Source organism: Lynx rufus, unplaced genomic scaffold, assembly GCF_022079265.1.
Source record: "Lynx rufus isolate CCGP_SWC_20201006 ecotype Redwood Valley unplaced genomic scaffold, mLynRuf1.p SCAF_2, whole genome shotgun sequence".
In the NCBI taxonomy this organism is placed as follows: Eukaryota; Metazoa; Chordata; class Mammalia; order Carnivora; family Felidae; genus Lynx; species Lynx rufus.
Genome location: NW_025814834.1, coordinates 185,595,046 through 185,617,423, shown reverse-complemented (window position 1 = coordinate 185,617,423; position 22,378 = coordinate 185,595,046). Strand labels below are relative to the sequence as shown.

Genomic DNA, 22,378 nt, shown 5'->3' with positions numbered 1-22,378 from the left:
TCTTCACCGTCACATTCTCCCCTCCAGACGTTCCAGAGATGGGATAGATGAGGCCACCTGTGCCCAGCACCCGACCCATATGGATTTTTTTTTTCTTTTTCCTTTTCCTTCTTCTCTTTCCTCTCTCCCACTCCTCTTTTTTCTTAAGTGGCACCGAACGAAGGGGGCCCGACGGGGAGTCAGGGCCCGGCACCGGGTCCGCTAGGGGGCGACGCGCTCCCGGGGCAGGTTGAGCTGGACCCCTTCGGTGCGCGGCGCATAGGCCGCCGCGGGCGCGGAGGCGTCCAGGGCGAAGGGGCCGGGGCTGGAGCGGCTCGAAGACGCGGCCGAGGCGGCAGGGCTGAGCTGCACGGCCGTGGTGTCCTGCGCCGTGCGCTCGCTGCTCTCCATCTCCAGCGCCACCGGCCCGCCGCCGCCGCCCCGGCCCGGGCCCGAGGCCGCCGCCGAGCGCGCGCGGGGCGCGGGGCCCCGGCGGCTACACGCGCAGCAGGCCGCGAAGCAGACGAGCGCCAGCGCCAGCAGCGCCGGCCCCACGACGAGCGGCGCGTTGCTCCGGGGTGGGAAGGAGGCGAAGGCGCCCACCAGCGTCACGTTCACGCCCGCCAGCAGCACGCACAGGCCGCAGGCGCAGAACAGCGCCGGCGACGGCAGCCCGGGCAGCCGACCCCGAGCGCGGCCCGCGAGCGCCTGGGCCGGGGCGCCTCGGCTCTTCTCTGGGGGCGGCATGGGCCTGGGGACGCCGGGCACGCATCGGGCTCCGTCCTGACGCCGGCCCGGCCAGGCCCACCTGGCGAGCTCACGGGAGTCCTGTGGGCACAGAGCGGGAGGGAGGGTCAGCGGGGCACCCCAGTTTCCAGAACTCTCAGCTCTGGGGCGACACTCAGTGCCTGGGAGTGCCGCGGTTATCTTGGCCAGCCCCCTGCTTCTGCCTCCGGGGAGCAGAACCCATCCTGTATGGGAATTGGCCCTGGGCTCTCTGGTGGCTAATCTTACCATCCTCCCTCCAGTCCTTTAGACAGATGCAATCCCTCCACCTCCTCTACTCCAGGACGCCTTCCTGCATTAATTAAATTAAGCAAGTGAAAGGTTGTAAAGTGCCCAGCGTGTGCCTAGGTGCTCATAAAATGACAATCATCATCAGTAGTCCTAATTAGAGGGCAGATGGTGGCTCTTGGGATTTAGACAACTTCTAACACCTTGCAAGTGGAAGTAGCCTTAGAAACCATCTGCTCAAGCCCTTCCTTGTCTAGATAAGGAAACTGAAGCCCAGAGAGCTCTAGCAATTTACCCAAGATCCAGGACTAGGATCTAATGACCTGCCACCTGGCCTGGGTGTCCCCACCCTAGGCTCTGGTAGGCACAGCAGTGACATTAACTTTCCTGAACATCAGATGAGGCCCTGGAGTGAGTGACCACGTGAGAATAAGGAGCTCCTGATGTTTCAGATGGCCAGTGAGAAGGGACAGTCTCTACATGGGCTGGAGCAGACCCAAGATCCTTTGTAGACCGAGCAGATTCCAACCCTGTCCCCGTCCCACCCCCAGGACTCTACTATTAAACCTGGACTTGAAAGCCTAATCACTGGTTGCTGGAATGCCTTTCTAGTATTCTCTAATTGTCTCTGGTTCTGGGATCTATCACTGGCTTCTAGAATTCTGGGAATACATGCAGAAGCAAAGGTAATGAAATTAGAGTCTGGAGCTTTAGGACTTCTATTTGAGAATTCTGTTCTATAACATGAAATCACAGGTATAAAGGTCCTCAAAGGATGAGATCATGGCTATGGAACTGTGTTAGGATTGTGAAAAAATGTCAGAATAGGCTCTGAGTGGGGATGAGAGGGAGTCATGGGGGTAGTGGTACCGCAGGTGGGAGCAGAGCATGCAGGTTGAGTGAGCGTGACTGAGTGGCCTCTCTGTGCTTCAGTGTTAACACCTGTAGTGTGGAGTCAGTGATAGAACCTACCTCATAGGGTGTAGTGATCATTAAATGCTTTAAGCTAAATCGGGTGCTTTGAACAGTGCTTGGGAGGACAGTGGGAATTCAATAACTGTCAGCCATGTTGTCACGGTGGTGGCTGCTAGAGAAGGGTATCTATAAGGTCTCAGATCTGGGAGGTGGGGTGTGTCAGTTTGGAAACAGAACAGTTGATCTATCCCTCAGGTGGGACTGCCTTGGGACTGAGCCCAGAGTTGTCCTTCCTGAGTCTGCAAAGCCTGCACACTGTGGGGTTGGAGAGAATGTGATGACTGGGTGAGTGAAAGCGAGGGCTAGTGTGGGAGAGGGGCAGCACAGTCCTCGCTCGACACAGGCTGGCATCAGCCTGGCCCAAGCATGTCAGAGGGCCAGGAGGGCCACCTCTGCTTCTTGCCCAGATCTGATCACTTCAGGGCTCCCTCCCCTGGCACCACGGTGAGAGGTAGAAGTTCTATTGGGACTCTGGCCAGAAGCACCTTGCTGACTCAGCCAGCTGACCCAGAGCCAGAAATCCCCAAATCCTGGCCAAGCAAGCACTTGCTGACCTTTCAGAGGACTTACAAACCACAGATTCCTCAGGAAGCTCCACATTTGCATGAACCATCTGCTCCCTTTAACCTGCAGCCTTTGGCTCTGCCAGGCAGAAATAGCAACCACTGGAGGATACAACACTTCAACAGTTGGCAAAGCATGTTCACAGCCGTGACATCACGGAATCCCTACAAGCGCTTGATACTTATCAACAGTATCAACACATTTTACAACTGACGCAACCGAGGCTCAGGGAGGGAAGCGGATCTGGGCTCTTGTGGCTGGAGTAGAAGGAAGACCAGACATTCTGGGACCAGAGTCAGAGAATACATACATAATCTGGTGCACACCATATGTGATCTTGCTTCATTTTAAAGAGAAGGATTTGATCTCCTCAGGGTTGATGTGGACATGAATCCTAACAGCCTCTTCCTGTTGCCCTCAGGAGGGGCTGCGAGATTCTCCAATTTTCCCCCTTCTCAAGTCCCTCCCCCACATTCTCAATATCCAGTATTATCTGAATGAGATAGGTGCCCCCCCTCCCCCTCCCCTGTGGGGAAGTCTCCGTCTGAGGCTGAGGTGGAGTCTGGTCCTTCACCTCACCTCACACAGATTCTTGAAAGGCAACATTGGACAAGGGTTGGGGAGGCCCTGGAGGGTCCAGCTTTTTTTTCTTTTCCCTTCTAGGGAAGATTCTTTGGGTTTCAGTTTTACTATGATGTGCCTAGGTGTGATTTCCTCTGTATTTATCTTTCTTGTACTTCCTGGTGCTTCTACAACCTGTGGCTTGATTTTCCCCACAGTTTTGGAAATTTTTCAGGCATTATCTTTTTCCTCATTCTCTTTCTTCTCTCCTGGAACCTGAATTGTGCATATGTTCAACCATATGACGTTGTCCCACACGTCTCTTACACTCTGTTCTCTATTTTCTTTCTTTCTTTTTTTAACATTTATTCATCTTTGAGAGACAGAGAGAGAGCACAAGCGGGGGAGGGGCAGAGAGAGAGGGAAACACTGAATCCGAAGCAGGCTCCAGGCTCTGAGCTGTCAGCACAGAGCCTGATTCGGGTTTCGGCCTCAGGAACCATGAGATCATGACCTGAGCTGAAGTTGAAAACTTAACCAACTGAGCCACCTAGGCACCCCTCTGTTCTGTTATTTTCTAGCCTTTTTTTCCTCTTTCTGTGTTTCTATCTGGATGCTTTCTTAAAATTGATTTGTCATCCAACTCACTAATCCTCTCTTTACCTGTGTCTTCTTTGCTCTAAAATCCAACCATTCAGTTCTTAATTTCAATTGTTACACTGTTTCAGTTCTAGAATTTCCACTTGATTCTTTTTCATAGCTTCCAGTATTCTACTGACAGAATCCCTCTTATCTATTTTCTTGAACAGATTAAGCCCTTTAAAGTTCTTGTCTGAAGACTCCAACATCTGGGTTGCCTATTTCTATTGTCTAATTGCCCTTGGCTTTTGGTCATTTAGTCTAATCTCCTGGAAGGCTAGATAAGTTATTGAATGCCCAACATTGTGCATGAAAAATCGTAGAGATAGCATGAGGTTCCAGATGATGTTACCTTCGTCCAGAGATTTACTTTTGTTTCTGACAGGCAGCTTAAGGGATAGGCCACCTTAACCCAGTCTGGGATTGCACTGACTGGGAGCCGTGTTTCAGTCTTCCTGAGTCTGGCCTGTATTCGTTTAACCATTACTCTCAGAGAATAGGCTGTTGGGCCCCCTAACCAAAAGCTAATGGTTTTAACAAGGTTCTCCCCTCTTTAAGCCCTGAATTCCAATGTCGACTTCCTAATTTATGGCCACTGTCTCCTACACACTGGAAAAAATTCCTTAAGGGAAAAATGAACCAAATATTACTTCTCTCCAAGATCTTGGCCCCTCAAGTCCTTACTGTCTTCATAGCTCTCCCATGCCTTTGAACAGATTTCTTAAATTTAATCCCGCCTTTTAGTTATCCTCAGTGCGTAAGTTGGTCTGATACAAGCTAGTCTATCCAGAAACAGGTCTAGATGGGAATCTGAAATTAGCACTAATTTAGCTAAGTAGGTTGTGCTATGTTGAACATTTTGCAATAATATCTAATTTAGTTTTTACAACATGAGATTAAGTATTGTTGTTATATCCCCATTTTATAATTTTTTTTAACATTTATTTATTTTTGAGACAGAGAGGGACAGAGCATGAACGGGGGAGGGGCAGAGAGAGAGGGAGACACAGAATCGGAAACAGGCTCCAGGCTCTAAGCCATCAGCCCAGAGCCCGACGTGGGGCTCGAACTCACGGACTGCGAGATCATGACCTGAGCTGAAGTCGGACGCTTTACCGACTGCGCCACCCAGGTGCCCCTCCCCATTTTATAGATGAGGATACTGAAGCACAAAAAGATTAACTAAGTTCACCCCAAGATCTCTGAGGGGCCGTGGTGGTGCCAGGACTTGAAACCTGGTGTCCGGACCCTGCAGCCTGAGTTCTCAATCAAGCTAGTCTAGTGCTAGGTTTGCTAAATGCTTGTTGAATGACTGGAACACAGGGCATGGACTCTCCTCGGGCCCTGTAGCTAAGCTCCTGTAATCAGCACTTACACTGCTCCAAAGTCAACAATAGAGGAGGGGGCCGGTGTGTTTTGTGCATCTCTCGAGAAAAGTAAACTCACTTTTCTCCTTCTGTTGCTTAGCACACTCAGCGCAACAAAAGCACTAGCGGGGGACTGAGCTTCCAAGTGCCAATTGTCAATGAATGATTATTTGCTTCTGGGATGCAGAGCTGACTCTGAAAGACAAAACTACCCCCAGAGTCTCCACCCCAGGCAGAGAAAGGGCTAAGCGTTGATAGGTGTCTCCAGCCTGGTTAACTGGGATCCAGGGTGCAAAGGGGTGGGATGTTGAGGTTCCTCAGCTATTGCAATTCAGTTTGTGTCACCATTTCCATCTGACTGACTGTGGCCCTCCAGCTGGGGCTGCTGCAATGTTGGATGCTATTTTGTGGTGGGTGCTCTGACTAACTCTATTGTGTGGTGTCACTGGTGCCATTCACTAAATCTTTTTTGTTCTCCCCCCTCTGAACACATGTTAAAATTGGACTTAGTGGCCAATTTGTGATTAGGTGGGGCCATGTGAGTAGTTCTGGCCAATGAACGGCACCATGCATCACTTCTAGGCTCCATTGCTTCCGGATTATTTAATTTCAGAAGCAGGAACCTTTGGGATGATGCTATCACATTCCCAAATCCTTTAAGCCCTCTCCACTTCGATCTCATTGCCTGAACAGGAGGGAAGGCCATTGCTCTGAATCTTGAGTTGTTAGGATTGGAACAGACCTTCTCTTTAGTGAGCACTCCAATCTGCTGACCTGGTAGAAATCACCTAGTTCAACCCCTTCATCTATGGATGGGAGAAACTGAAGCTTGGAATGGAAAACGTCATGGAGGGTGTCTGTGGCCAAGCCAGACCAGAACCAAGCCCAAACCAAAAAATATATATTTTATATACATATATTTATAATATACATACTATACATATATAATATATATGCTATACATATATAATATATATACTATACATATATATGCTATACATATATAATATGTATTATATATAATATACACATATAATATATATTATATATAATATACATGTATAATATATAATATACATATATAATATACATATATATTATATAGCTATATAATATATAATATATAATATATAATATATATTATATATAATGACATAATGGGGTGCCTGAGTGGCTCAGCTGGTTGAGCGTCAAACTCTCAATTTTGGCTCAGGTCATGATCCTGGGGTCATGGGATTGAGCCCCTCTGCCTCTCCCCTGTTTGTGTGCATGCTTTCTCTCTCTCTCTCTCTCTCTCTCTATATATATATATATATATATAACATATTCTATATTATTTATAATATAAAACATATAATATGAAACATATATAATATAGGTTATATATATATATATATATATATATATTACTTATTACTATCCAGCTAATCATCAGCAATCCTGGGGCCAAAGGAGGGTGGTCCTCAGTAGGAGGAGGCAAGAGCTCCTGGAAAGAGGGTCTCTGCCTGAAGCCCCTTCAGGTCAGCCGGCCACCCCCACCCCTGGGTCAATCCACAAATCTGGGATGTCTGTTATACAAGAGCGGTGGCTTGACCAGGGGCAGCTGCCAGGCCTCCTGGTCCTGGGTTTCTGCTCCAAGGGCTCAAGAGCCTCTGGGTGAAGGGGTTGAGGCTTTAGTCCAGGCGTTAGTCACTAGTCCTAGCCCCTGTCCTCCAGGTGGGATTGAGTCCCTTATTTGCTCAGCTTGGCTCTTTACCCTTCACTGTGAACCCCTCTGTTCCCCTTAATCTTAGCCCTTCTATTCTCCCTCAGTCCGTGAAGGTCTGGGCCAACTCTCAGGCCCCCAACACTTCTAGCATGCTCTCTATCCCTAGCCCTCTCCCTATCCTCAGGGAACCTCCCACACCACAATTACTCAGTGCTGGCTTATTCACTACCCTGGAAGCTCTCAGCTTCTGCCAGCTGAATTCTGCCTCCCCAGACAGAGCCGAAAGAGCTGCTACCACCCCCACCCCAGTCCATCCCACAGGCCACCCTTGGCCCCTCATAGATTCCCCAAGCTGGAAACAAGGCTTGAGGATGAAGTCTGAAAGTGTGACTCCCAGTTCCTGTGTCTGACTCCTGGGCCCCATTATCCTAGTCTCTGAGTGGATGTGCTCATGCGCGCACGTGCGCACACACACACACACACACACACACAAACCCCACATGCACACTCAATGATCAGACATACCCAGAAATACAAATACAGATGTAATATACTCTGAAAGCTGCAAACAGCGGCCAACACATAGACAGACATTCTCTAAGGTGCCTGCCTATACAGTGGAAATGAGCTGCTTCCCAGTAGATGGGCTCTGGAGAATTCTCTTTGCCTGGGAGCATGGGGGGTGGGTAATTTGGTGATAAGGAGAGCTGGGGCCTATGGGAGGGGTGATGGGAGTTCCATTCTAGCTGCTCTGATGGCACCCTCCCCTTTACAGGGGGTTCCCATGCCTGAAACAGGCGAGTACTTGAAGCTCCCCTCACTGAGGCTCAGATTTGCCATTGGGAAAGTGGGAGTTTGGTCTAGATGATCTTTGCCGGCCCAGCAGGCTCTGGCTTCCTGCACAGCTGAGGGTCCCCAGGCACACAGGACTCTGCAGCAATCACAGCTCTGTGGTTATCAAACCAAGTCTGCATCCAGGCAGGCCAGACTTGGATCTCCAGCCTCAGTCTGGGCCTGTGCCTTCACTCCATGCAACTCAGCTGCCTGGAGCTAGCGGGAGGGGTGGCAGAAAGGGGTACTAAAGACTCCCTGGTGTGGACGTGCCCTTCCTGCCCTCCAGTCTGAGTCCCAGCGCTGAGAGACTTCAGCATCCTTGGCACAACCGCCCTACCCTGTGCCCTCCTACTTGGTTGGCTCCTCATCTCCAGTGCCCAGTTCCCCCATTCCACCCCAGTGACCCTTTCCCTCACCAACTCTGGCCCTCATCACCCCTGTCATCACCACGAGCCTCCTACTCTCCACCATAACCTCACTGCTACCACTATAGAAACACCAGTACAGCACCTACTATGTGCCAAACACTCTTTCAAGCCCTTTATATATGTTATATATCATCTCATTTAAGCCCCGTAACAACTCTATAGGCAGATGCTTTTGCCATCTCTGTTTTCAGATGGGGACACAGAGGCTCAGAGAGGTTGCACTGCTTGTCATAGACATGGTGACAATATGTGGCCGATCTGGGATTCACACCTAGGCAGTGTGTCTTCTAAACCTGTGCTCTTCACTGTGACTCTGTACTGTCTCTTGCTGTGACTGTTCTCTGATCTAGTGCAGGCCTGGAACTATCAGCATTTTCTCCATTAGCCTTTAATCTCCACTTCCTTTTCTGCACACTACGTCACTTCAGTTACTCCCCTGCAATTTACCTTGTCCTGCAGCCTCACCTGTTCCTTTGTCCTTCTGCCAGAGCTGCCTAGCAAAGTCTCGACCCTGCATCGGTCAGGCTTTCTGCTTCCTCCAAGTCTGTGCCCAGTTAAGCCACACAGGTGAAAAGAAAATCACCAGCTGGCACGTCTCTGGCATCGCTCAGGCCCTCAAGGCTGTAGGGAAACCTCCCCCTTCCCAATCGGTGTTCATCAGCCTCCCTCACTGTGACTGCACCTCCTCCTGGATGCACTCACGCCTCTCCTGTCCTAAAACAAAACCAGACCCTCCTTCCACCCCACCTCTGCCTCCATATAACACTCTATTCCTTTCTTCAAAGTGTTTCCTCTTGGAAACAGTCTCCTTAAACTTCATTTTCTCCCACAAAGCCCGGACTCCCAGCCAGAAACCCGGGCTTCATCCTCGCTCTTCCTTCTCCCTCAGGCTTTCCACCGCACTTTGCCAACCCAATCCATCACCAGGCCCCGCAGATTCTTCCCTCTGAGTGTCTCTAGAACCCATCCCTTCCTTTTCAGTCTCACCGCTGCCCCACCATCCCCCTCCTCCATGTCTCCCTAGTGGCTACATCTCTCCTGGGCTCCCCACTGCTGCCATCCTGGCTGGCTTCCTCCAGGCCGCCCCCTTGATTTTGCTCAAGTGGAGCTGAACTCACCACGTGTGGCCAAGTGAACACGCTGCTTCCTGTGCCTGAAACATGGTCTACTTTCCCTTCAACTGGCTAAGTCCAGCTCAACCCTCAGAGTGCAGCCGGGACATCACTTCCCTCAGAAAACCTTCCTTAACTCCCCAAATCAGCAGGGCCAGATCAGGTGTCCAGGTCTGCATCCTCCAACTTTCTTCCTGGAGGACCAGCATTATACTCATCTTGTTTGCTGCTAGTCCCCAGTGAAGCGCCTGACTGTCCCCAGGTGCCCAGGGAATATTGGTTAAACAAACGATGAAGACAGAGGTTGGTCACAGGGGTCTCCTGGCTTCACCTGTGTCCTGGTTTTGAAGTGACTCTATGCCCACTTCTCTATGCTGACTTCCTGTTCACTTTGGGCCTTGGGAACAATGGCGGTCAGCTGGGCGAGGGCTGGAGGTGGGTCCTAGGGCAAATTCCCACGGAGTTATAGAGCAGGGAGAGATCAGGGTCAGGCAGAGGGGGCCCAATGCAGTCACCCCATGCTGCATGTGCCCTTCTCCTGTTTTCCTCTCTTTCTCATCTTTTCTGGGAAGTCTGTCCCAGGCTATAGGTCCCTGACCCCTTGTCTGGGCACTACTCCGTTCTGCTGGGGTTTCGGGCTGGATGGAGCATCGCCTCCATTCCCTAAAGACTCCCCTCCTGGCCGCCCTCTCCCGCCGGTCTCATCCCCTTGACCCCCGCCCCCTCCTCAACCGCCCCCAACTCGTGGGGCTTTCACTTGCCTGGGCCGGTCGGTGGTCGGACGCTTCTCTGAGCACCCTGGGCTAGCAGGAGGGGCCGGGGGGCACGGAGGGTGGGGGTGGGGAGCGCAGCCCCCAGGCGGGCCCCGCCCCTCGCGGCGGCGAGCCGGGAGGTGCGGCGGCGGGTTCGGGGCGCCCCTCGCGCAGCGTCGCAGCCGCCGCTGGGCCCCTGGGCTCCCGGGTGGAGCGGCGTTCTCACGGAGCGTCCTCCTGTCTTCCTCTCCGCATCGCCCCTCTCCCCTTTCCTCCTCTACATTCGGCGGCTTCTAGCACCTTGCCCAGGGCTCCCAGCACCCCCACGGTTTCCAGCCCGGACTTTCGGGGCCGGACGCAGACGTTGCCACTCACTCTGGAGCGAGGGACGTAGGTGGCGCGGGTTCCGTCTGCAGCCCCTGACGGATTCCCCACCTTCCCTGGAGGGAACGGGGGTGGGGCTGTGGGGGCAGGGAGCCTTCTCTCGGGAAGGGGCTTGCTTTCAGCCACCCTTCCCAGAACACCGCCCACCAATCCCGCGCTCGAGAACCGGGTGTGGCCACGAGCCCCTTGTAGGAGGACACACGTGTCCCACTGGGATCTGTAAGAGGTTCAGTGGGGGGCGAAGGATGGAGAGGGAGGATTGGGTGGGAGACTGAGATGCTGATTTCCAGAACCTGGAGTTCAGCTGGAAGAGCGTCTCCTCCAACCTCTGTCTTCATTCATTTGCTCATCCATTCATAAACCCTCCGCGATGTGAGGCACGTGCCAGGCAACCTTCCTCCTGACAGTGGCCCTGGGAAGGCCGCGCTACACTCATTCTCTGGCTGATGAGGAAACTGAGGCGCAAAGCCCCACAGCCTCTTGCCCAGAACTCCGGCCCCCGGACTTGTGGACGCAGAGGTGGGATGTGAGTCACCCCCAGACTCCAGCCCCAGCCTGGTCAGTCCTCCAGGTTGGCCAGCAGGGCTGTAACTTCCAAGGGGCTGCCTGGACCAAGCACTCCCCACTTCAGTGAGTTCTCTGACCCATGGTGGACTTTCCCTTCACCAGGTTAACTCCAGCTCAACCTTCAGAGTGCAGATGGGACATCGGCTTCCTTAAACCCCCAAACCAGCAGGTGAGATCAGGTGTCCAGATCTGTATTCTCCAACTTTCTTCCTGGAGCACCAGCATCATTACCCCCTGTGGGGCCAGCCAGGCACAGCCACAGCCACAGTTGAGGGTTGTCAGACAGAACTGATTTCATTTATTGAACAGACCACTGGAAGAGCTCGGTCCAATGACCTGTCCATGCCCACATCCACTCCCACTGAAATACTGGAGGGTTCTGGAGCTGCTCAGAGGTGAGAGGGCACTTCCTCCCTAACACTACCCACCACACCACCCTGCCTACTTGGCCCAAACTCACCTTCCAAAGGGGGAGAAGGCATGAGCTCCACACGGACCACTCCTGTGACCAGGCTGAGAGGGTGGGGGCATTGGGGTGCAGTATGCACTTGGGAGGATGTATCTGGACATTCACTTAGACTGGGGGACAGGCGGTCTCGGGGTTTCAGGCCCTGAAGACTCCCACAGTTTCAAGGGTCCTTTGGACCTCTGCCTAGTTCTTCCCCAGTGGACATAGCCCTTGCCTTTTTATGTGTTCATTCCTTACTTTATTCTGCTCTGATCCCCACACCACTCTGTGCCGGGCTCTGCCAGGCATTGAAGACACAATAGCCCTGCCTTGGGGAGATCGTGTTGGGGAAGCGTTGGTGGTGGGCCAAGGGCTACCACCCTCCCCACAGCCCAGGTTCCACTTCCCCCCTTCCCACCCCTTCCACCCATGGGTATCTTTCAGGGTGCTTCAGGTAAGGATTAAAGATGGGCAGGAGGAAGGGTTTCCTTATTGAGCAAGGAGGGGCCGCTGGGCCCAAGTTATGTTGATGATAATGACGTTGAGGGAGTGGAGAAGGGTAAGTGATCAGGCAGAAGGGAGGTGGAGGGGAGGGAAATAGAAGGAGGGGGACTTCCCTCAGGCTGGAGGAACCACAGTCTCCACAACTGGCCAGCATTTATGAGTGGAGGTCTGTCCCACTCTGGTCAGGGAGCTGGTCTCTGTGCCAAGGACAGCAGAGGGTAGAGCCTTGGGTGGGGAGAGAGGAGCCCTGACTATAAGGGCTGGCTGCACAACCTCTCACCGCGGGACTCGATGAGTCCTTTTTTCTGGAGGGCCTCAGCTTTCCCATCCGTACAATGAAGTGGCCTCTCCCACTTTTGGTTTGGTTTTGCAACGTCTGCTGGGTACGTCCTCTGGCCCCTGCTCTTGAGAGGAGGAAGGTGACAAAGACCGCTCAGAATGATATGGGCTGTGGGAGCACAGCACAGTCAGGGGAGGCTTCTGAGAGGAGGTGTCATCTGCACTGGTCCTTGAAGAATGAGACTCTTCCTAGCTTGTCCTCTGCTCACAAACATGAACAGAGGCCACATGGAGCAGATGTCTCTGTAGAGGTCAAACACCTGCTCCACCTTGAGGGTGTAGGTGAGTGAGGAGTGGTGTGGAGGGAGGCACAATGTGTTCTGCATAGCCACACACACGTGGGCCAGGTCCTCCTTGCCCCAAACCACAAAGATACATGGGGCCTTGACGTGACTCTCCAGGGAAAGATTGGGGAATTGTTTTTGTGTTAAATTGATGCCACTAACATTTATTGAGCACCTACTGTGTACCCTGACAGTAACTGGAAAAGGGCAACGCACAGTAGGTTTCGGTAGGATTAATAATTGTTTTATGAAAAAGGAGACTTCAGCCTGCTTGGACCCCGTGGAGGGAGAGAGGCACGGGCTGCAGGAAGATGATGGGGAGGGTGTTGTGTTAAGGGGATCCTTGGAACTGTGCCTTTCAAGGTGAGGGCTTTGGATAGGCAGAGAGGAGTGGGGGGCCTCCAGGAGAACACACGACAAAGCGTGGAGGCTGGAATATTTGAGATTGTTCAGCAGCGGTGAGAGGGTAGGGGACGAGAGGGAAGGCTGGAGGTCTTGTCTGGGGTGAGATCACAAAAAGCCTTGGATGGTGGAGTCACACACAAGAGTCTCAGGACAGGACTCAGTTCAGGAGCCACCTCCTCCTGGAAGCCTCTAGGTCACTGCCTTACCTGGGCCCCTGTCCCAGCATGACTATTTTGTTTGTCTAGGACATGCTCCTGTCTGGTTTGCTATTGCTGAAAGCCTGTACCTAAGGAGTGGCCCAAAGTTTTTGATATCCAGAAAGAATCTGTTCCAGCCCTTCTATCTAGCCAGTGAGCTCTAGAAGCCCAGGGCCAAGCCTCAGGGGCTGAGGGGATCCTGTCTGTGGCTCCTGTCAGCCTGTGGTTCATTTCTGTGGCCAGGCTGGAGCAAGGGCCTGAGGTACCTCTGGCCCCCAATTCCAGAGAAACCAGTCAGTAGATCAAAAAGGGAAGCCTGCTGAGCTGCAGTCCAGAGAGAAAATCCACATCAAAAGCCTGATACAAGGGTCCCCTGTGGAACCTCCAGTGACACCTTTGTTTCAGGCCCTGCTCTTGGCCACGTGGGATCCATTTTCAAGAGCTTTGCTCAGGCGAATGCATGTCTGGTGTCTCCAGGGCCTGGTTCACCTCTGGTTCGGACCCAGGAGGGCTCTGAGATCAGGGTAGCAGGCAGAGAGGGAGGGAGGGTAGGGGGTAACCCCTCAGCCCTGCCTCAGCCCTCCGCAGTTCCCCGGCCCCCTGGCTTCAGCTTCTCCAGTGTTCTGCTCACAGTGGACAGGCTGCTTCGAGCTCCTGGGGAAGAGACCAGCACAGGGCTGCCTGAGCAGACAGATTCCGGATCAGAGCAACCCAGAGGGACCAGTGGGGAGAGAGGGGAGTCCCAGGGACAGTTTCGGCTGAATTTAAAGAGGCACGGATGGTCAGAATGGCTCTTCAAGAGGACAGCAGCATGGTGGGGGCAATTACAGGCAGGACTCGGGGCTGACTGCCTGGTTTCAGTTCTGGCCCCAACACTTCCTAGCTGCCTTATTAATCTCTCTGTGCCTCAGTTGCCCCATATATAAAGTGGGCCTAATTACAGTACGTCCCTCATGTGGCTGTTTTGAGAATGGAACAAATTAATATATGTTTGGAGCAGGGTCTGGAATGGGGCCTTTTGCTGGGATTAGGCATCCCACCACTGGCAGTAGATGCTGTGGGCGAGGCCCATCTTTGAGAAACTCCTGCCCTAGAATTTTCCAGTGTGTGGAGGTAGGGGAGGAGGAAGATGTTCCATTTCAGTTACCAGCTCTGAGAGTTGGATTCCATCATGGGAGAAGAGAGTGAGAAAACATAAACTGAGACATGGGACCAAGGGTCGGTCCCAGTGTCCATGCCGGGCACAACAGAGAAGCCCTGAGGTCAAACAGGAGCCCGGCTCAGCTTGGAGTGAGAAGGGTTTTGACCAAACACATGGAAGAACTGGCTAACTCTGCTGGCTCCCGGTGACTGGGGACACCCCTTCTGCATGTCCCTCAAGGCTTCTCCCCAGGCCCCCCAGAGCTGCTCAGCCAGAGAGCAGAGGTGGAAGATGGATTCTGGAGTTTTTAAAACTTACCCTCTTTATTGCCATTGGTGCTGGATCTTCCCTCCCCATGGTCTGGCCCCGGGTGGGGGTGAATTCTCAGGCTCCCTGCATGATAAGATCACCCCAAGCCCCCTGGTTACTAAGCCATTCTCAGATCAAGTCCTGCTTTGGGAAGGGAAGACCTGCCTGTTGGCTCATCTCCATCCCTGCTGCTGTCTTCACTCCACCACATTCCTTTAGGCCTCTCACATGATCTGGGCTGGTTTGGGAGTGGAGATGGGAGAAATGGGCCCTTGAAGGGGAAGATGGCAAACTTTTTGAGGAGGAGGTGAGGGTCGTGAGGAGAACTAGGGATATGGAAAGCCCCCCAGGATTGATGGAGATGGTAGCATGTATGTGGGGAGCTGAGATGAATTGAGGAGCTATACAGGGGTCCTGAGGTCTTAGGGGAGGTAGAGGGTTTTTATGGGGGCTCAGGAATGAAATGCGCTTATCTGGAGATCTCGGAGGCTTTGCGGGAGTTGGAGGCTCCCTCTGGGGAGATGGGAGTTCTAGGTGCTCTGAGCTGGTTCAGGCACCTTTGGAGCAGGCAACAGGCTGGAGTCTGTTACACTGTAGTCATGGCAATGCCAAAACACACACACACACACACACACACACACACACACACACATAGCAACTAACACAGCCAGGATCAGTCACACACAGGGTCTCAGTTCTGCCCCAGAGTGGGCCACAGACTTACACACAATGGGTCTCACACAACAGTCCTTGGAAGAGGGCTCTGCTGGGTGCTGGGGAGAGGACTCACCTATGGTGGGCAGGATGTGGTCCAGGTTGAACCGAGCCTTTAGAAAGGGGTAGGCCAAGATGAGGAACCCTGAGAAGAGAGACACAGAGGGGTTCTGTGATGGGGAAGGGGCCTGGTTAGTGCAGGCTGCATGGGGCTGTGGGTAGGCTGTGAGCCTGGGGGTGGTTTATGAGGGTGATATGGATGGGCATGGGAGGAGCATGAGTGTGCAGGTTGGGACTGTGAGTGCGTAAATGTGAGCCTGTGGGAGTTTAGGGGGGCGGCTCCCCATCACCCAGCCCTAAGAGGGGGCAGGGAGTAGTGCCTCTTTGGAGAAGGGGCTACAGGCTGTGAAAGCCCAGGCTCCCGGCTCCAGCCTTCCCAGGTGCTAAGCATGTTCTCAGCTGGCTGGAAGTGGGCCCAGCTACATCACCACCACCACCACTCCTCTGCCCCAGTCTGCCCTAAGCCCGGGAGCTTCTTAGCATGCTCCTTCCCACCCAGACCTGTGGATGGGTTAGCAGAAGCGTGGACCCTGCCCTGCCCACCTGCATTTCATCCCCAGACCAAGTGTCTGTGGCTCTTGGCAGGAGTTTGCAGGTACAGATGCCAAGAACCCACCCTTCTGGTGCTTCTGGCTCTGCTTTTGGCCCAGGGTGGTGGAGTGGGGAGGGACAGTACTCAGCATCAGTGCAGGGATATCAGTGGGACTGGCCCAGATAGAGAGATGGATGGATGCCTGGACAGATAGACAGATGCCCTGCCAAGAAATACCAGGAGAGAAAAAGAAACGCTTTGAGTTGGATCCTCTCTTGGCTCACAGAGTGTCCCACTGAGACCCCCGTCCTCTTTTACCTGCCCCCTGTCAACCCACCCTCAACAGGCTTATGAATTCCACCAAAAACCCAAGAGCCCAGGGCTTGGGGCTAGAGGGCCAGAGGGGAGCAGCCAGAGAGGAGCATGACGACCAGCTCCCTTCTCCCAGTCTCCCTACCCCAGGCAGAAGGAAGCTTACTCCAACCCTCCCCTGCCTCCCTGCGCCCCCGACGGCTGCTTTGCTCACATCTCTTTAGCTTCTATGGTCCCCAACCAATTCCTAGTAAACCAACCCTTGCCTCCATTTCTCATTCACTTGACTATGCCCCCCCGCTCCCCCTCCAAGCCCAGCACCTGCTCACCCAGACTGGCGGCGCCAATAAAGATGCCACCCACGGCGGCTGCAGCTTTGGACACGGACACACCGATGATGATGCTGCCAGCCACCAGGCCGAGGGCCACACAGGCTAGCTGCAGGCAGCGGAAGTCTCTGCTGCTGATGGGGATGTCCATGCAGGCCTACCCAGGGTACCGTCTGCTGCCAGGGGGGCCTGTCCCCAGGAGAGCCCTGGAGGTCTCCGTCCTCTTGGATGTATCTTTGCTGGAGCTCCACCTTCAGAGTGGGAGTTTCTGGGCAGGAAGAGTCGAGGCTAGTAACCCTATCCCACAGCTCTCCCAGGGGCCCCCAGCCGCACCTTGACCTAGGATCCCTGCCAGGTCGCCCCAGCCTACTCTTCCTCCCCGGAAGGCCCCCGAATGTGGAGGCCACTCTTGGGACTCCTGCCTGGCCACATCCTGCCTTGGCTGCCAGAGTTCTGGAGAGCCGGGCCTGCTGTACAGGGTTCTCCCCTGTTAGCTTCCTCTCGGGAGAGCTTAGCCTGAGCTCTCCTGCTCAGGATATCCTGCCCTAGCTCCCTGGAACCTGCTTGGCTGCCCCTGGGCCTTGGCCTATTAAAGTTTGGCCTATTAAAGTTTAAAGCGGTGGGGGAGGTTGGTCCAGGGGACACAGGTTTCTCGGAGAAGCGGACAGCAGGGAGGTCCTGAGTTATTCATGAGACTGCAACACGAGCTGCCACCTGTCCCAGATGCCCACGAGGGCACGCAGCCTGGGTTCCACTGCTGGAGGGGGCAGGGTGGACTGGTGGCTTCATGCGGGGTTTAGCGGCCAGGGACGCGAGGAGACTCTCCGGCTACATGCTCAGGGCCCACCCTGCTGTCTTCGGCCATTTGGCACACGAGACCTCTGCTCGGGGACTCGGAGACAGGCACAAGCATGAGACACAGGAGGCCTAGAGGAGGCTCAGAGGCCAGAACAGTGACTGGGACAGGAGGAGAAAAAGAGGTTCACGCTTGCCCCCTTGCTCCTCCCCCCAGCCTGTCAACCTCTGGTCTCCTAAGGGGAGCAGGGCTGAGGGGTCCTGATTTGAGGCTGATCTCAGGGGACCTCCTTCTCCTCAAGTAGGCTTGGTACCCACCCCCCTTTTAGTTGCCAGTGGGCTGGGAGGGATCCCTGGTAGGGGTCTGAGAGGGAAGAGCAGGGGTGGGGAGGCATGAGATAGGAGGAAGATAAATATGGGGAGAGGATTGGCAGGGGTGGAGTGTCAGCAGCTGGGGTCAGGAGATAGGGACATGGCTGGCACCTCTCGACCTCCTCTGCCCGGCCTATCTGACCTACTTGCAGTACCCACCAGTTAGAGGCTGGGCATTTGTAGCCCTATCCCACCCCAGACACAGCCCTCGCCACTGACTGCAGTCTCTGGGCCTTTGTGGATAAGGACCTCCCCGATCCCAGAATCTGGGCCTGCTTCTATGCCTGGACCTAGGCACCTGGGCACTGTTCCCAGGGTCCCATCACTGGCCCCACTGGCCTCTCTTTGTGTGCCTCTGTCTCCCTGATGATGTCTGCCACCCAGCATAGCCAGGCCAAGGTCCTCCACCTCCATAGCTACCCACTGCCCCTCGCTCTTCCCCTTCTCTGCTGCTGCCTTCTGCTGAATGTCTGCTTAGCTGTCTGGAGAGCGCCTCCTTCCTGCAGGACCCTGCTTGGCCAGCCCCAGCTCTGTGAAGCTGTTCCTGACCATGCCTGAGGCGGGGGGTGGGGGAGGTGGTGCTGCCTACTGCTGCTCCCGTGTCCCCCATGCTGCAGTGCCCACCATCTGACCTCATCCTCTGTCTCCTCTGTGGACTGTGAGCCCCTCAAGGGCAGACTCAGAGTGAGCTCCACAGAATGCCATGGCTAGAAGGGACTCGGGTGAGGCTTCTGAACACAAGGTAGAGTTCAGGGAGGGCTTAGACCTGCACGACCACCTCAGGTCCTCAAAGAGGAAGGCTACAGGCACCCTGGGACCTCTGCCTCTAACAAGGGGCTTTTCTTGGGTGGGGGTGGGGGCCTGAGAAGGCCAGGGTCACCTGACTGAGCTTCAGCTGAGGGAAGGCACTGCCAGGAGGCTGGAGAGAAGCCTGAGGCAAAGACAGGTGTGAACTCAAAGGTACACGTAGAGAGGAGGGGTGACTGCAGAGCACCAGGGGGCCCCAGGCTGTGTCCCTGGGCCCCAGAAGAGGAAGCCCCCGGAGGTGGGCATTCCCCAGTTACAGCGGCTGCTGCCAACGTTCTCTGTGCTTCTCTCCAGGATGAGGTCTGATTATTCCTCTAATTAGGCATCAAATGACAGCCCATGTCTCTGTCACACATAATTGACCCCCCCCACTTACTAGTTTTAGAAGGAGCTGTCAAAATAATTGTTTATGAAAATGTGTTCTGAGATTTTGAGCTTTGGGAATCTCAAAGCCCTCACCCCCGTTAAGTGTTTGCATAACTCAGGCTGGGCAGGGTGTAAAGCCAAGGGCGGCTCCCACGCCGTCAGCGAGACGGGCACCTCACACTGTGGGTTTTGGGCCAGCCACTCCACCGCCTGAACCTCACTTTGCCCATCTGGTGAAGGGGGATGGGGATGGCAGAGGCTGGAGTCAGGAGGGCCTGCACATTGTGAGTTTCAGCTTCCAGAAGAATACTCTGACCTCTAAAAACTGGAGACCAAGGCTAAATTAGAGGGTTTGGGGTTTTTGTTTTTGTTTTTATTTTTTTGACATTGTAAATTCCTCAGGGCACAAAGTCAGAGGAGGAAATACGGAGGAGAGACACATGAAGCCATTATCAGTTACAAGATCACAGAACTACAAATCCATGCAAGCTCCTTTATAGAACAGATGGGGAGACTGAGGCATGGGGAAAGGAAGGGTTGCCCCAGAGACCTTGAGAGAACCTGTGTCCAGATTCCCGGCTCAGCTCAGAAGTACTCTAGCATTTCTTTGTCTCTGAATTTCTAAATTGTCTTATTTGAGGTGGGAGGAATTGGCAACCCCACCATCAGAGGGAGGCACTGTGTTCAGTCAAGGCCTCCATTTTTTCCATCACGACAGGGGAGTGTCATTAAAGGCTTCTTCAAACCTTTGGATGCCCATTCATCCATTGGTTATCTTAAAACCTTTGTGACGCCCACTCTTCCATTGATTAGAAATATAGAGAGGAAGGCTTGCCAATTCTTTCCTCAATATAGGCTGTTTCATCTGTGAAAAAGAAAATACAAGCCTGTCCTTGGGTGATGTGTTTCCTACAATAGGTAAGGAGATGGAGGTCCAAGTCACTAGAGACTGATCACCCCACCTGTTCCCCACCCTGCGAGCATCAGAGGCCTCCTCGCTGAAGTCTGGGTCCCCCAGGCCTCTGGACTCGGGGGCTGTATAGGCCATGGGTCATCTCTGTTTCTGGGCAAGGCCGGGGTTGGAGTGCCTGCCTCTGCTCCTTCTTTCCCAGAGGTGCCAAGTCCAAGGCTGGCCTGGGGTGGGGAGGAAGAGTGGGTGGAAGGCCTCAGTGTGGTTTAGTTCTGTTTATTTTCCTTGAGAGGTGAGGACCCTGGAAAAGAGCGTGATTAATGCACCGATCCCCTGGGGGACGGGCAGCTTTCCCAGACTGTTCAGAAGCTAAACTCCGGGGAAGTGGCTTCCAAGGCAACTGCTACCATGGCAACAAGAGTGCCAGCCGTGGGGGGACCTTGCTCCTCGCTCCCCTCCAGACCTAAGCAGCTGGAGCAGTTGGCACAGGACCAGGGCACTGCTGTTCGTGGAACAGGGGTTTTGGGCCAGGAGGGAGGAGGGTGCCCCAGAGCTCAGGCAGGTGGACACCCACAGGGAGAAACACTTGGCCCCTATGCCCAGGGCCCAAACTAGGGGTCAGATAGGAGTCTTGCTAACTAGATTTGAGGCAGGAGACCTGAGGTCTAGGACATGCTGGCTGGCTGGGACCATCTTTCTCCTAAGGCCCAGTCCAAGCCTGAGCCCTAGAGCTAGGGGACTGGCCACCTAGTTAAAGGCCTCAGAGCCCTGCTCAGTGTGTCTGCCATGCGTCTCTGCCCAGCAGAGCCAGGTACGTGGCCTGGGCCTCAGAAAGGGCAGGGACTTCTCAAGGCCACCCAGTGAACAGTAGCAGAAGGACTAGAACATAGGACCCCTGAAATCCCCAAACTCAGACTCTGCTCTGGGCACCACAGCAGCCCCTTGGGGACAGGGACCCCAGCCCCGAGGGGCAGAGCAGCCTGTCAGTAGGAGGACCCCACAAAGGGCTAGAAGCCAGACCCACCTGGAAAGCCCAGATCCGTCTCCACCCACACAAGCCAAGGAAAGGGGGAAAGCTCATCTCCATCACTGGCACCGAGTGGAATAATTCTGCCCTAGGAGATGGCAATAAAAACAACTACAACTATCACAGCCAACCTATACTGCGTACTTGCTGCATGTGCCTGGAACTGCTCTAACACTTTGTTAATCAATCCACAATTTCACAACAGCACCAAGAGGTAAGCAGCCCCAATTTTTGGTTGAAGAAACTGCCGCCCAGGGCAGGAACTTGCCCAGGGCACAAAGCTAGTTAAGTAGCAGGGCTGGGACTTGAACCCCTGCAGTGCAGCTCTGGATCTCAAGTCTCTCTTGGGAGAATTCCATCTCTGTCTTCCTACCTATACAGCAAAGTAATTTTTTCCTTTCTCTGCTCAGTTCTAAGTCGGGTAACGTAATGGTACTTTACCTCATATGAAAATTAAATGAGATAGTGCCTAGAACTTTCTCTGCAAGCAGCTGTTCCTTAGTAAGCACACAATAATGCCAGCAAAACCAAAGTAGGCACTGTAGCATTTAAAAGCAGAGCCGTGAAGGAGGAGAGGGGCCTTGCCGGTTGGACTGGGGTGGGGAGGCAGGCTTGTAGAGGGCACAGCACAGCCTGAGCAAAGGCTTGGAGGCACGAGAGCCGGCTGGAGCTACATGCAGCTTGGAGTCGGGGGCGCTTGGTCCAGGAAGCCCCTGGAAGTCCCATCCCAGCTGGCCAACCTGAAGGACTGACTGGGCTGGTGCCGGAGTTGGACAAAACTCCTATCATGGCTCTAAGCCCCCAGGGACTGGGAGACTTTGGGCCCAAAGGCTCCGATTCTGCAGGCCTGTTTCTCTAGCCCATCTCACTTCAGGTAGAAGACAGGATGTGAGGGTGGTAACAGTTACTGGGAAGGGAAGACAGTCAACAGAAAGTACGTCAGCATCAACACGGAAGCACCCACACTGCAGGAGAGCCCCTGGAATGAGGAGCTCCCGATCCCATCACCCCTCTCTGCTCTCCATGGGGAGAAAATCTGCCAGCAGCACCTTGTGCACTGCCCTGACCCCTCGGACCTCCCCCTTGCCGCCCCCTTCCCACCCCTGCCCTCTCCAGTGTGGCTCTGAGGATGACACAGGACGAAGCACAGGAAAGCCCTTTTGCACAATGGACACAAGAGCCATGGCTGTGAGGTGCCAGTTTTCTTTGTTCCAAGTCTGGCACAGTCCGGAGCACACAACACCCCCACAACAGATCCTTGAGAAAGGCTTAGTGCTGCTCCAGACAGATGGGAGCTTTGTTCCTGCCTGGGTGGGGTAGCTGGCCTGGGCACAGAGCACATCTAATAAAATACTTTTTGAAGACGGCTTGTGTAATGGTTACTGATAGGCACCTCTTCCGTCTGCTGAGGAGACCCTAGGGGGCAAAGGCTGCTTCTCACTCATCTTTGGGTCCAGGCACAGAACAGGAGATTGACAAATGCTGATGAACTTCATTTCTTCGCGTAAAAAGGAAGAGCAGTGATATCTCCTCCACCTGTGTCGCGGGTCCAAGGAGGGGCTAGATTGAGAGGTCCCAGATTGAGAGGTCCCACCAGGCGCACCTTCTCGGCACAGGGCTGGACTCGACCCCTCTCCAGGAGG

General features: G+C 54.0%; 2 protein-coding genes across 2 annotated transcripts; both read right to left on the bottom strand.

Moving 5' to 3' along the window:
- Positions 1-201: 201 nt before the first annotated feature.
- TMEM275 (transmembrane protein 275) lies at positions 202-726 on the bottom strand. The gene has a single exon (XM_047083961.1). The coding sequence runs from the start codon at positions 724-726 to the stop codon at positions 202-204; it is 525 nt and encodes a 174-aa protein (XP_046939917.1).
- Positions 727-11,152: 10,426 nt separating this feature from the next.
- KNCN (kinocilin) lies at positions 11,153-22,353 on the bottom strand. The gene is made up of 5 exons (XM_047084021.1): positions 22,129-22,353; positions 16,459-16,726; positions 15,302-15,370; positions 14,521-14,595; positions 11,153-13,715 (listed from the first exon to the last, which is right to left on the bottom strand). Exons 2-5 carry the CDS (start codon positions 16,607-16,609, stop codon positions 13,636-13,638), a joined length of 375 nt encoding a protein of 124 aa, XP_046939977.1. The 5' UTR covers positions 16,610-16,726; positions 22,129-22,353; the 3' UTR covers positions 11,153-13,635.
- Between the last annotated feature and the right edge of the window lie 25 nt (positions 22,354-22,378).

Bases quoted from the DNA above. Each gene is read 5' to 3' on its own strand.
- TMEM275 (XM_047083961.1), bottom strand. From the start codon at position 726: ATGCCGCCCCCAGAGAAGAGCCGAGGCGCCCCGGCCCAGGCGCTCGCG.
- KNCN (XM_047084021.1), bottom strand. From the start codon at position 16,609: ATGGACATCCCCATCAGCAGCAGAGACTTCCGCTGCCTGCAGCTAGCC. The intron at 15,371-16,458 runs GTGAGCAGGTGC...CTCTCTTCTCAG, and splicing joins TATTGGCGCCGCCAGTCTGG to GGTTCCTCATCTTGGCCTAC. The intron at 13,716-14,520 runs GTAAGTTTTAAA...TCTCTTCCCCAG, and splicing joins CACCAATGGCAATAAAGAGG to GAGCTCGAAGCAGCCTGTCC.